Source organism: Prosopis cineraria, unplaced genomic scaffold, assembly GCF_029017545.1.
Source record: "Prosopis cineraria cultivar Desert tree isolate PC_DT_omini unplaced genomic scaffold, ASM2901754v1 PC5, whole genome shotgun sequence".
In the NCBI taxonomy this organism is placed as follows: domain Eukaryota; kingdom Viridiplantae; phylum Streptophyta; class Magnoliopsida; order Fabales; family Fabaceae; genus Prosopis; species Prosopis cineraria.
Genome location: NW_026555336.1, coordinates 38,097,016 through 38,110,787, shown reverse-complemented (window position 1 = coordinate 38,110,787; position 13,772 = coordinate 38,097,016). Strand labels below are relative to the sequence as shown.

At 31.5% G+C, this 13,772-nt stretch overlaps 1 protein-coding gene and 1 long non-coding RNA gene across 2 annotated transcripts; both read left to right on the top strand.

The window, feature by feature from the left end:
• The first annotated feature begins 2,916 nt into the window (after positions 1–2,916).
• On the top strand, positions 2,917–9,370 carry LOC129311642 (protein NUCLEAR FUSION DEFECTIVE 4-like). Its single transcript, XM_054954030.1, has 3 exons — positions 2,917–3,309; positions 6,996–7,930; positions 8,266–9,370. Exons 1-3 carry the CDS (start codon positions 3,001–3,003, stop codon positions 8,753–8,755), a joined length of 1,734 nt encoding a protein of 577 aa, XP_054810005.1. The 5' UTR covers positions 2,917–3,000; the 3' UTR covers positions 8,756–9,370.
• A 227-nt stretch (positions 9,371–9,597) lies between these two features.
• On the top strand, positions 9,598–10,518 carry LOC129312055 (uncharacterized). Its single transcript, XR_008593440.1, has 2 exons — positions 9,598–9,980; positions 10,080–10,518. It is a non-coding gene; the product is annotated as an uncharacterized LOC129312055 (long non-coding RNA).
• The last annotated feature ends 3,254 nt before the right edge of the window (positions 10,519–13,772 follow it).

The window sequence follows — 13,772 nt, the reverse complement described above, 5'->3', positions numbered from 1 at the left end:
TTTGATTATCCAAAATTCTGCAGAAAAATAAATATTTACAAAGTTCTTTAATAAAAATAATCCAACGTTACTTGTTTGGAATGGACTTTCTTGCTTGATTTTACCTTTTCAAATGATTTTTTTTAAAAATATTCTAATATGTTTAAATAATAGTTTATTAAGAGGACTCTTGACTTAGGAGAGTCATAGCCAAACATACACTAAAGCTTTCACGGTTCAAATGTATTTTTTTATCTCACGACGAATATCAACATCTAAATGCTCAAAATCTAAAAAAAAAAGTAAACTCATTGGTAAATTTTATATATATATATATATATATAATGGATTCGTACAGGTATTTAAAAACAATATCAATTCCACGTGTCAAAATACTTTTTATTAAACGAAACAAAGAGCAGAATTTGAGATCTTCAATTAAATTGATTCACTGGAATTATTTCATGTGAAACGTTTTATTGGTCCTCATCATAATATCATTTCATGACCAAGCAAGAAGGTCCCCAGGATAAAATACTCTCTTTGCACAACTTGTAAAGAGTTTTATAATAACTAGCACTAATATATATATTTTTTTAAATTCCCTTTGTTCTGATATTTTCCAAAATACTGACTCTGTATTATACATGAATTTTATTGAAGCTGGTTTTGGAAAAAAAGTAAGAGTTTTCCACAAATTTACAAATATTAATTAATTTTAAATGAATTTCCTAATCTAATTGCCAACAAGTTCATGTAATAAGGAGTAGGTTTAATTTCATTTATTGATCTTAAATCATATTGAACAATTATCAATAATCATAACAACCATCCATTAACCTAACCAATTAAAATTCAAGGTATAATACTCGTAATAAAATTGACGTGGATGATGCTTTTAAAACTCGTGTCTTGGTCAACATTGACTCATGAGGTCACAATTAGTCAGCTCCAGTAACCTTTGCCACGATATAAACTATTTTGGTTGAAATATACTACTCTATATACTTTAGATTATAAAACAATTGAAGATAAGATTATATATATATATCAATAAAATATAATAATAATATTTTATAAACTTATTTTATTAAAATAAAATTATAAACTTTTAAAAATATTCTCACACACTTAATTCTTATTCCCTAACTACCACAATATAATACATCTTTTAAAAATTTTATTGGGTTCAAAACACAAAGTATTCCCTCTATCTCAAATTATAATTTTTTAAATAAAATCTTATATATTAATAAATCTTATTGAATACATTCAATAACCTTATCTTTTTAAAATAAAAATATAAAATTTTAAAAATACCCATAATTTAATATATTGAAAAGAAAAAACACGAAAATTAATTGTAGAGAGAGGAAGGATAATAATAAAATTGATGCATTTAATGAAATTTTAATTGACTCAAAGTGTCTTGTATTATAAGACAGAGAAACTTTTTCAAAAGTACTTCATAATTTAGGACGGAGGTAGTATCAAGTAATTTTTATAATTGTCACTTCAATTATACCCATATTTCATGTATTACTCTTTTTTAAAAAAGGGTATGTTAGAATTTTAATTGTTATAATCAATGCACTTATATAGAGTATTCAATGAAAAAATAATTAAAAAATAAATATTTTTTAAGAAATTAAGATTTTAACTAATATTTTTTTAAATCATGAATTAGTTATTAATATCTTGTATTATGATTTAGAGGGAATACACTATAATATCATTTTAATTTTTCCTTCACTTAAGGGTAATATTAAAAAATGAATTGATAAAACCTTACTTTTCTCAAATTGTTTTATGTTATAGGATAATAAAATTTTTTTAAAGTTATCTTATAATTTTGGATAAATGGAATATTATCTAAACAAATTAACTGGACTTGTGTTTATAAATCAAACTTAAAAATAAAATAAATTCCTAACATTTTATGGTGTGACGAGACCAGAAAGCAAAGAAAAAACGTAATCTTTGATCTCTATAGTTTTATCAAATTTTGCTTTTAATTTATGTAGTTTTTTCTAGTATTTTTCAGTTCCTATAAGGACTAAAATAACTAAAAAGTAAAAATTATTGCAACTTAAAAAATTAAAATCGCGTCATTCTTTTTAAAACTATAGAAATTGAAAATACTAAAAAAAATTACAGGAATTAAAAGCAAAATCTAATGAAACTATAAAGATTAAAGATTATGTTTTCCTTAAACAAAAATATGAAGGTAAAATTACAATCAGGGACCCCAAGGCTATTGGTTGCAATTAAGAACTCTAAACTACCGAAATCTCAATAATAAATTATGATCTTGAATTAAAAAATGCAAATAGTTTAAAATGTCCCTTGAAAGTGATTTTAATAAATTTCTAAATGACTAATATATAATCACAAGTACTTTGAAAAATTTTAAAAGTAAATTTTAGCTTTATATTATGAAACAATTCATTTTTAATTATTACTTTTTAGTTTTTCAATTAAAATTAATAATATTCTCATTCCATGATAGTAATTACACTAATATCATTTCTTTATTTTAAAAGTTATCTACCTATATATTAATAAGTATAAAAATTTATAAGTGATTGAATTCATATTTAACAGTGATGTTAATAAATTTTTTAAATGATCATCATATATTCACAAACACTTTTAAAAAGTTCTAAAAATAAATTTTAATTTTATTAAAAAATAATTCATTCTCAACTATTATCTCTTGACTTTTTAATTAAAATTAATAATATTTTTATCTCATGATAATAATTTTAAAAATATCATTTATTTATTTTTAAATAGAGGATAACTTTATAAATTTATATATATTTTTAATTTTAATTTTTAATAAGGACAAGAGTTATTTTAATAATTTAGTGTGGGGCGTGAAAGAGACGGGGGCGGTCATCTCAGCCCATGTTATAAACGAGGGAGTCGCTAACTCTCCAGTCGCCAGTCGCCACTCATAGAAGCAAACTCCATCGGAAGGGGGGAGAGCAGCGGTGCCGTCGGGGGAATCTGGTGGCGATGGCGGGGCAATCTCGGAAGTGGATGATTCTGGTGGCTACAATATGGATTCAGGCGTTCACCGGCACGAATTTCGATTTCTCGGAGTACTCTTCGTTGCTGAAGTCCACCCTCGGCATCTCTCAGGTTCAATTGAATTATCTCGCCACCGCGAACGACATGGGGAAATTGTTCGGATGGTCGTCAGGGTTGGCTCTCGCCCATTTGCCGTTGTGGATTGTGATGTTCATAGCGGCGTTCATGGGCTTCGTCGGCTATGGCCTCCAATGGCTCCTCATCAAGAACATCATCTCTTTGCCTTATTTCGTGGTACCGCTCTTTCTTCACCTCCATACCTCGTCCCCGATCTAATTTTATATTCTTTAATTTGCTTTCATTGCTTGAGTTATCGCTAGTAATTTTGAGGAATTTAAAGTTCGTAACATTATTTTAAAAATATCACTTAGTTAAAAGTATTTGGTGAACTGCATCTCTTAATATTTCATCCATCGCGATAATAGGTATGTGGACAGGACTTCAGTTCACTTTCACTGATTGCTAACCTTGAATTGAAGCTTCTTTTGTTTCTCTTTAGCGAGTGGCCTGCGCAAAACTGATTTGCCTTTTCATTTCTAAAATGAATCATCTTGTATATTTTTGGCCCATTCACCCAGTTTTAGAAATTAATCATATCTCTATGACTTTAAATATATGCATATATGTCATATTAATATTGAAAGTAAATTGATGATAATATTATTAATTATTAATATTTATGACAAATTTGATTTGCTAAAATAGGAATTTCTCCCCATATAAAAAAGGGGGATTTCTTTCCTGGTGAAGCTGCGAGAAAAGTTTCTTAAATATCTTAAAAGAATTTGCACTATTTTTTGTAATTTTTAATTTTTAAAGCCGAACAATGAATTTTTATAAATTTAAAAGTCTGGACATTAATTTATTTGTTTTTTATTTCATTATTAAATTTGATAAATCAAATTTTTTTGTATAATATATTTGTATATGAAAAACTAATATTAGATTATTATTATCATTGTTATTTATTTTTTTTGTTATTCCATCGCTTTTTCTTTGTGGCGACTATCGAAGCTACGTCATACATCATACATACGTCTGGGATACTACCTGTGAGGTCTGATGTGTCGAGCAGGCCTAATAAATAATAATAGAGATGTTGATGCCTCTTTTATTAAAAAAAAAATAGATAATATAAAAAAGGAAAAGAAATGTTGAGGAGGCATCATCAGAAGTGGGGACCATTTATTTTTAAAAGAATTACAAGAATCACTCAAATAAAATTATTTGCATATAAAAGTTAATATAAAATAAATTATTGTTAAAATAAGAATGTGAGTTGTTTTTTTAAAATGAAATTTGTTATTAGTCTTTTTTTTATAAATAATTTGTTTGAATGATCTTTAAATATATTCTCTTTTTATTTTTTTATCTGTTCAGATTAATGGACCATGCATCATGTTACTCATGTTAATCATGTTGTTTAAGGTTAATGCTTTCTTATCTCTTCCATTTCCCACAACTACCAAAGGGGACTTTAATAATTATTAAAATTAAAATTAAAATTATTTTTTATAATAGATGAACCTTATTATTTAGTTTGAGTGATCAAATTAAAATTCAAATACACACACACACACACAATATAAATCAAACATTTTGTATTTGTCTTAAGGTGTCATTTTCTGTTCTCTCTTTTTTTTTTTGTGTCAAAAAGCTTTGCTGTTCTTTTTTCTTTGTGCTAAATATAAATAACAAAAGTAAAAATGGTTATGTTAGCTAAGTACTGAATAACTTTTTGCCTTCTCTTCTCTTTTAAAATTTGACCAATTAAGGAGCTTTATTTGCGTTTTTTGGCCCCTTGGAACTCCATTTATTATTGAAAGGAAATTAAATAAAAATATTTTGCCGGAAAATAGTTGAAGTTATTGAATTTATTTTAGCTGCCTTCATTTCATTTGTGGTCCAGTATATTCAACGGATGACCTTTTCCCACGGTGCTATTTTTTTGTGGAGTGCTTTAGTTTAATTTAAATGATATAAATGTATCAAATTATCAACTTCTAAATTTATCAAGCTGAGTATAGCTCTATACTTTGTATGGATTTGAAGATAAATTACACTATTTATAAGTCTTTTTTATGGATTTTGTAGCATAGACAGAATATTATATCATATAATATATATATATATATATATATAGGTATAGAAATGATCTATAGGTAAATGTCTTTTCTCATACTGCACGGAATAGTTAATAGTTATTACAAAACTTCAAACCTTTTTTTTGGAAAGTGCTCAGTGCTCCGAAAAGAGTTGTATTTTTTTTTTTCAATTGCTCAGGGTATCCACCGCCGGTAGCGGTGATTAATCCCTTCGCCGCGGGTTTCCCACAAGGGAGTAAACGGCTAGCCATAGAGTGCTCTCCATTCGCATGAGTGAGAAATCAAACCCCTCACCACATGCTTAAGGGACAGTTGTATTTTTTATGACTTATAAATAATATTTTTTTACAAATTTAATATTTTATATGTTGAACACATTGACATTGATTTTTTTTTTTCCTCCTTGTGATATTGATGATTGAAAGACTGTTAGTAAAACTGGCGTGAGGAAGGCATAGCATATCACATGATGGATACCAGCTATAAAGTTGATTGACATGTAAAGGGAGTCTGCAATATTCTTGAATTTCAAAACTTCCTCAACACTTTTCAGCGAGAGTAAAATTCCTTTTCTGATGTTTGAACGCTACTCCAGACAGAGATACATGTAGAAACTGCTCAAAGAGAGCTGAAAGTAGCTTTGTCTCGGATGCTCTGTCCTCTACACTTTTAAAATTCCATTTAAACTTTCCGCTGATGTAAAATTTCTTTTGTGATGTTGGAACACCAAAAATGGAAAAAGTGGGAACTATTCGAAGACAGTCGGAAGTAGTTTGGCCTCTCGCGCTTTCTCCTATAGGTAGCATGCTATTGTGTAATATGCACTGATCTCTCTATCTGTCTCAACCTGCAACTCTGAAAATGAAAGCCTATGAAAACCAGAATTGCATGATGGATCAAAAACTGCCTTAATTGTTAACATTTCTGAGATGTGATTGTGACTATCTGAGCGTATACTAGAATTATATACTTCTTGTCTTGTATATGGATGAGTGTTAGAGTCAATGCTACCGATTTGAAAGGCATTGACGTGGAAAATTCTTAGGGATATTTCTTTACGTTCATATAGTAAAGAAGGAAGCTAATAACCATTCATATATTCCGGAACTTGCAATTAGTGTAGTGCTAATTGTTGAGTACTGTTTCATTCTATTTGCAATTGATGCCTAACAATGTACTACTTGTAAGGCAATTGTTTTATCTTTTAATAAATTCTCAACTTTAAAAGTATTTGCAACTATTTTCACAACTTAGTCATAGTAACTTTCTGGTAAGATTAATACAATAAGTATGATGCATGGGAGGGTGAACGCTGGTTCATTAAAATGGATGTGCCAATAGATTTTATCATATGCAATACCGTTGCACTATTTAGCTGTGTATGAAGTGTACGTAAATTTAGTACATTAAAAGTTTGGTTAATGACAGAGTATAATGACATTATTCAATTTATGTATCTACCGATCTCAACTTATGGGATAAGGCTTGTCGTCATCGTCGTCGTCGTCCAGGACTAGAATGTTTGGTGTACTTCAAAAGTTTTGGCTTTATCTCTCACTTCGATACCTCTTACTGTCTATTCTACTGAGTCATATCGAATAATAACCCTTGAGCATCCATTGGAGGAGAGGTTTTGCTTTGAAAAACAAATTGCTAATTTCTATTAACCATAATTTCTGATGCTGGCTTCAAATTATGGAACTAATGATCCCTGGTTCAGATTTGGAACATTTTCTTTTTCTGCCGGTGCAAAGTTATGATTTACTCACAGCCTAAAATTACAGTGACAAGTTTTCGATTTGTGTGTTGGACCAGGTCTTTCTTCTCTGCTTGTTGGCTGGCTGTAGCATCTGTTGGTTCAACACAGTATGCTTTGTTCTGTGCATCAGGAATTTCCCCGTCAATAAACCCCTTGCACTGTCACTTACAGTGGCCTTCAATGGTGTAAGTGCAGCACTCTACACCCTTGCTGCCAATTCAGTAAACCCATCTTCAGATTCAGTGTATCTCCTTCTGAATGCTCTCGTTCCCCTTGTCACTTCAATTGCAGCACTCATTCCAATCCTTCGCCAACCAGCCTTAGAACCTCTGCCTCCTGATGCAGTTCATAGGGACTCATTCATTTTCCTAATACTAAACGTCTCAGCCATATTCACCGGAATTTATCTCCTTATCTTCGGTTCATCTACCTCTGATGAAGCAATAGCTCGCTACTTCTTCTGCGGTGCTATTTTCCTCCTTGTCTTCCCATTATGCATTCCTGGCATTATCTATGCTCGACAATGGTTTCATCGTACCATCCATTCTAGCTTTCGGATGGAAGGCTCACGCTTCATTCTTGTACATGTGGATGATCTTGAGCTTCACAAGGAACTCCTTTCCCGACAGAATAGTGCTATTAGCAATGGAGATTCTCTCGGCTTGCTGAGTGACAACAGTAACGGGTCCATATACCAAAGTCAGAAGGCAAAAGTTAGTGATCCCTGTTGTGAGCATTTGATTGAGAAGGATCAGTTGGTAATGCTGGGAGAAGAGCACCCAGCTTCGGTGTTGGTTCGTAGGTTGGATTTTTGGCTCTACTATGTTGCTTACTTCTGTGGAGGCACAATTGGTCTGGTCTACAGCAATAATCTCGGACAGATTGCCCAATCTCTAGGCCTGAGTTCAAGTACTTCTACCCTTGTCACACTCTATTCTTCCTTCTCCTTTTTCGGCCGCTTGCTTTCAGCGGGACCAGACTATATCCGCAAGTAAGTATTCATATTCTCAATGCTCTCAGATTTTAGTATGTTTTTTATTTTAATTTCTGGGGGAAACTGCGCATTCACCTGCCATCCTTCTCTTTATTTGCATACACCTCTTCGCATCCATTTTATTGTCATATGGTATGCCCCATTGATTTAAAAGGAAATAAGGGTCGTCAAGTTATTACAAAATCTTTACACAGGAATGGAATGGTCTAAAATCCTGAATTCCAAATGTTCTCAAATGGTAAAGGACGGAAGTTTGGGGGGCATAAGTTTCCCATGTGTTAGTGTTCTTGGCTAATTTCTATAAAGGGTGATCATGATTTTGCTGTTTTCAGGAAATTCTACTTTGCAAGGACAGGATGGTTAGCCATTGCTCTTATCCCAACCCCAGTTGCTTTCTTCTTGCTTGCTTCATCGGGAAGTTCTCTGGCGCTTCATGCAGGCACTGCTTTAATTGGGTGGAGCTCTGGGTTTATATTTGCTGCTGCTGTATGTATTACATCCGAGCTTTTTGGACCTGACAGTGTAGGAGTTAATCACAACATTCTCATTACAAATATCCCAATCGGGTCCCTTCTCTATGGCTTGCTAGCTGCGGAGGTTTATGATGCCAATGCACAGACTTCGATGGTTGGAGTAGGAAGCTTAGCAATGTCTGATTCAGTAGTGTGCATGGGAAGGCAGTGCTACTTCTGGACATTTATCACTTGGGCATGCTTATCAATCCTTGGTGTAGCTTCTAGTGTGCTATTATTTCGAAGAACCAAACATGCTTATGAAGCTTTTGAGAGGCACCGTATTTCAACCCAAACGATAGCATCCTGATTTCTGGCCCTGAAGAAACATCAAAGGGCATGGGGTGACTTTTGTATCCATGATTTTGGATGCAGAGACTCAAGCAAGCGGGGATGAGTCTTGATGGACGATCACATTATGCAATTTAGCATTATATTGTAGTCAGGGGATCTAGATTTGGTATGCAGAAAAGGATGATGGTTCAGTTAAACCTCCTCGCCATCTTCCAGAAAGTTTAGACAGCATACTGAAATAGGATTTGAAACTTTGAATGCGTGAAGCTTGAGGAAACCGTCAATGAAGCAGAATTAAATCTGGAGCTTCAAAAAAGAAGGAAGGGTATTGTCGTCTTTGAATGATGTTTTATGCTAGCCTGATAGTTGAGATGTTGAAGCTGTGGAAGCGCTTTGGCCAGTTTTGCAGTATGTTTGATCCTAATACAATTGCAATGTGCTTCAAGATATGCTTTGGTTAAGTAGCTAACTCTCAAAAACAAAGCCGATAACTTCCATACTTTGCTATTACTACAGGAACTCTGCTATGTCTTACTGTTTCTTTCTGGCTTTGCTTGTTAGACGGGTTCAAGTAAGTAAAATGCATGCTGCCGCATATTAATTATGAAAGCGGCACAAAATTAGTTTAATATCACTCTTTAGAACAGCTATAATTAGTTAAAAATCGCAATATCTCAATAGTGATATTTGATAAAGGGTTAATATATAAATTTATTCCTGAAGTTTGTTCAGAATGCAATTGATATTTTAAAATATTTAAAATTATAATGTTGCCCTCAATATTTTTAAAATGTTATAATGTCACCCAGAATAAACAGAAGCAAAACGTTGACTGTTAATTGACCTTTTTATACTTATGTAGCATTCCTAGAAAGCATCCACGTCACTATTTTTTTCCCATTCGGAATAATGCTATTCTTGGGTGGACTTAATGGTAGGTCCCACCAGTTTTGTCATCACCTTGCATCTTCCTCTTTCCCAACCTCTCATCTTCCATCGTCACTGCTGAGTTCACTTTCTTCTTCCTCTTCTTCCTGAAAACCAAATCTAGATCGGTAGCAAGAAGGATTCAAAAAAACATCAATGACTCAGTTTCATCCTCGATTTTTTTTACCACCATTGAACAAATCTAAAGAAGCACTTGACCCTATCACTCTCCCTCACCACCATCGAGTCTCTGGGCTCACGATGTTCTTCAATTCGAGCTAGTGCTTCTCCGTCGTTGATTTCATTTTGTTAAGGTTTAGCGTTCATTGATTTTGTTTTTTTTTTTCTTGCTCTGATTGGCGTTGCTGCTCCTTGATGCTTAAATCGACCACTGTTGTTGCTTGCTTGCTCAGATCGCTCTTCCTCTTCCTCTCATGGCTTTACCTAAGTTTCTTCTTCTCTCTCTCTCACTTGCCGAGACCTTATTCACCGAGATCCCTTGTTCGTGTTTCCATTTGTAGTTTCTCCTCTCACGCCTAGGGTTTCATTTGTCAAGGCTTCAAAGGGGTATGGATCGTTAACTCTCCTTTCCTTGAAGCAACAAATCTATGCTGGCTGCCTTCCGATTTCATGAGTCTGGGGATCCCATCATTTTGAAGAAGCACGAAGATGTCGATGGACCTTCTTTGGTTGGGTAAACTGCCTCTGGAGGGCAGATTGCTGGTATAATATTGTCGAATGTGTGAATTTGAGATGATGATCTACCTCTGAAGCACAAAGAAATCAATAAATCCTCTATATTTCTCTTTTGTAAATTTCTGCTAAATTGATGGAAAAATTTTATTTGCCTTATTCTTGATTTGTTGGGTATTGTTATTTTTTGACTTGGGTCCTTCAATTAGAGCATAAAGGAAAATGATGAGTGCTGTTGTTTTCCCCCTCATCGTCATTCTCTTCTTGATTTTCTGGGTATTGTTTCTTGATTTGTTGGGCATGGTTGTTTCTTGAATCTAAGCTAAAGGAAGAGCAACAAGACAAGGGCTACTTTGTGTTGTTGAAGAACATCAAGACCTTGTTGCGGGGAAAATGTCAACTTTTTGATTTACTGATCTGGGCAACAAACGCCACATGGGCATGTTCCATCTGCAGGATAAGTCAAATTAACGTGTCCACGTTTTGATTTTGTCAATTCAGGGTGGCATTACACCATTTAAAAAATGTTGGGGCGCAACATTGCCTTTTTAAATACTCTCTATCTCTCAAATTATAAAATATTTTTTTAAAAAAAATTTTAATTTAAAATATAAAATATTTTGAAAAAAATTAAAGTTTTATTAAATATATCAATTTTAAAATTATCTTTTTTTATAATTAATTTTATCTCTTTTCTTTTCAATATATTAAATAATAAGTATTTTTAAAAGTTTATATTTTTATTTTAGAAAGATAAGATTGTTAAATATATTTAATGAGATTTATTGATATGTAATATTTTATTTAAAAATATTTTATAATTTAAGACGAAAGAGATATTTTAGAATATTAATTGTATCTCTAAACAAATTTTAGAGGCAGATTTGTACATTAAGCTTTTAAGAAATCCTTCTTTTATATTAAAACTCAGCCAATAGTAGTTCTAAGTAAAATTTCAGGTAAATCTAGTGCAATTGAAATGTAAGCATACCTCTGGCCAAAAAAAAAAAAAAAAAATTTAAGCATATCATTTGACGAGCAATTAGGCATGTCCAGTCCCTTGGCACGTGGTTTCTTTATCGAGCCTTTTAATGTTTACATTTTCTTGTTATCAAGAGAGAGGCGCAACGAATGGAGGCTGGAAACAAAGGATATCAGATAGTAACCAGTAGCAACAATGGTGATAAATTAATGAAGCGGACCTCGGGAGATGTCCTAAAACACAAGTTGACATGTTGCTTTCATGGATATATATATGAGAAAGGTTTCTTTTTAATCAGAGTAAATAAGTAAATTGACTTTTAAATTATAAGTTTAAAAAAATTTGGATCCTAAATTCATTTTTTGTGTAATATTCTCTCAAAATTTTTTAGAACAATGTAATTTGATTATTATCATTAATAAAAATTAACTTTAACAATTAATTGATTATAAAGTGACACAAAAAGAATTCAAAATTTTCATAAAAGTACCAAAAAATTTCTTGGTCATTTTCTGGAATTTCTTGGATCCTTTTCTGAAATTTTTAAACTTCTTTTGTAATTTTTTTGATCAATTAATTGTCAAAGTTAATTCTTATTAATGACATTGTGAATATCGTGTTTTGTCCGAACTTCCAAATGTAAATTAAAAAAAATAAAAAAGCTCAATAAAATTGCATAAATTAAATAAATAAGAAAAATAGGATTTTATAAAAAAAATAATAAAATAATATCTTCATAACTTAAAAAAAAAATCTTTTTTATTGACTCCCCAATCCTTTTATTTTTGTTGCTATCAAATTGAAGGCCCTTAATGTAAATATGAAATCCAAAATAATTAAGAAAAGTTAAAATAAAAGTTGCCTTAATATACTTGATTATGTCATTAAGAGGAAAAAAAAAAAACTTTAGTTGGGGCCTATAAAAGAGACAGCATAGAAAAAGAAATAGACCGGAGGGGGGGGGGATTGACAAGGGAAATCCTAGAAGGAGACTGCAAAAGGCATTAGTAAGAATTTGAAGGTGTGTGATTTCTTTTTCATTATTCCTCTAGTTTTGCCTGGTGAATGGGTAAAACAAAAAAAACCTTCTTGAGTCAATATCAAAACCTTGTTGAATCCTTTCTCTATGGGCATGGCAGCTGATTATTTGTGGTCTTCTTATTCTTGAACTTCATGTATTCGCTTCTCACCCAATGTTAGCGTCTCGTATTTTGAAGCTTATGTTTCCTACACACATTCTCGGTTTGGACTCGAAATGACTCTTTTTTGTTTGTTTGTTTTTCGGTTCTGTTTGTTATTTATTAATATAATTGATCTTTGTTGTGAGTTTGTCCTAAATTGGCAAGGCACATAGACTCTTTTAATCATCATCTTATACATGAGAAGATGCTGTATCTATACTATCTTGATGTTCACTTTTCCTTTGTTTTATTTTTTTATTCTGTTAAAAGTTGTGAGAATAATGTTATTGCAGCTTATTGTATAGTCTTCTTGATAAAATATTCTTATAATCTACTTATTTTTTTTTAAAAAAATGGTAACCACGAGTGATACTAAATCACTGTGGGTATTCAATACACTGATGAAGTGAGTAATATTGAATCACCGTGAATATCAAATGTCAAAAATTCTAAAAAATATTAAAATTTACCAACATATTTTTAGGATTCATGAGTGATACTAAATCACTGTAGATTAATACAAATATCAAATAAGATACCGTGAGTGATACTAAGTCATCGTAAGTATTAATTTTTACACTAAAAGTTCACAATAAAATTACTTTATGGAAAATTCATTTTGAAAATTCTTTTAGAATTTGTCATGAGTGATAATAAATCACTGTGTGCATTTACAACATCAACCGGTGGACTATAAGTGATAATAAATTACTGCAAGTTCTAATATTGATTAGAATTTCCCCTCTTGTGTATTATAAAAAAATAAAAATTAGGTTGTGCTATAAGTGATACTAAATCACTGTAGGTTTTAGCATTGGTTATTTTCCTCTTACCTAAAGGGATTTTCAAGGAACAATTTTATATTTTAAAAAATAATACAACCTAAAATAACATTCTCTTCATAAAATAAATTAATAAAAAAAGTAAAAGAAAACTTAAATAATGATATTTTGAACTATGTGACTTTGATCCTCATCACAAGGTATATAGACCTTAGGCTTTGATCCTAAGTCAAGTTTTCCTATGTAAATAAATAATTTTTTATCTTTAGTTTGCATGTGATTAAAGGGTAATTAAGATATTATTAAAAGACTAATTAATTTGCACAATCAACTTAGGGTAACCATTCTTATGAACGGATATCATGGGGTGCCTAACAATTTTCCCATACACAATCAACTTTCGAACTCTTTCGCAAACCATCCTTTTTCATCATATGATTTTTCAAGGTTTCTTAAAAACTTTGGTGG

Bases quoted from the DNA above. Each gene is read 5' to 3' on its own strand.
- LOC129311642 (XM_054954030.1), top strand. From the start codon at position 3,001: ATGGCGGGGCAATCTCGGAAGTGGATGATTCTGGTGGCTACAATATGG. The intron at 3,310-6,995 runs GTACCGCTCTTT...GTGTTGGACCAG, and splicing joins TCTCTTTGCCTTATTTCGTG to GTCTTTCTTCTCTGCTTGTT. The intron at 7,931-8,265 runs GTAAGTATTCAT...TGCTGTTTTCAG, and splicing joins GGACCAGACTATATCCGCAA to GAAATTCTACTTTGCAAGGA.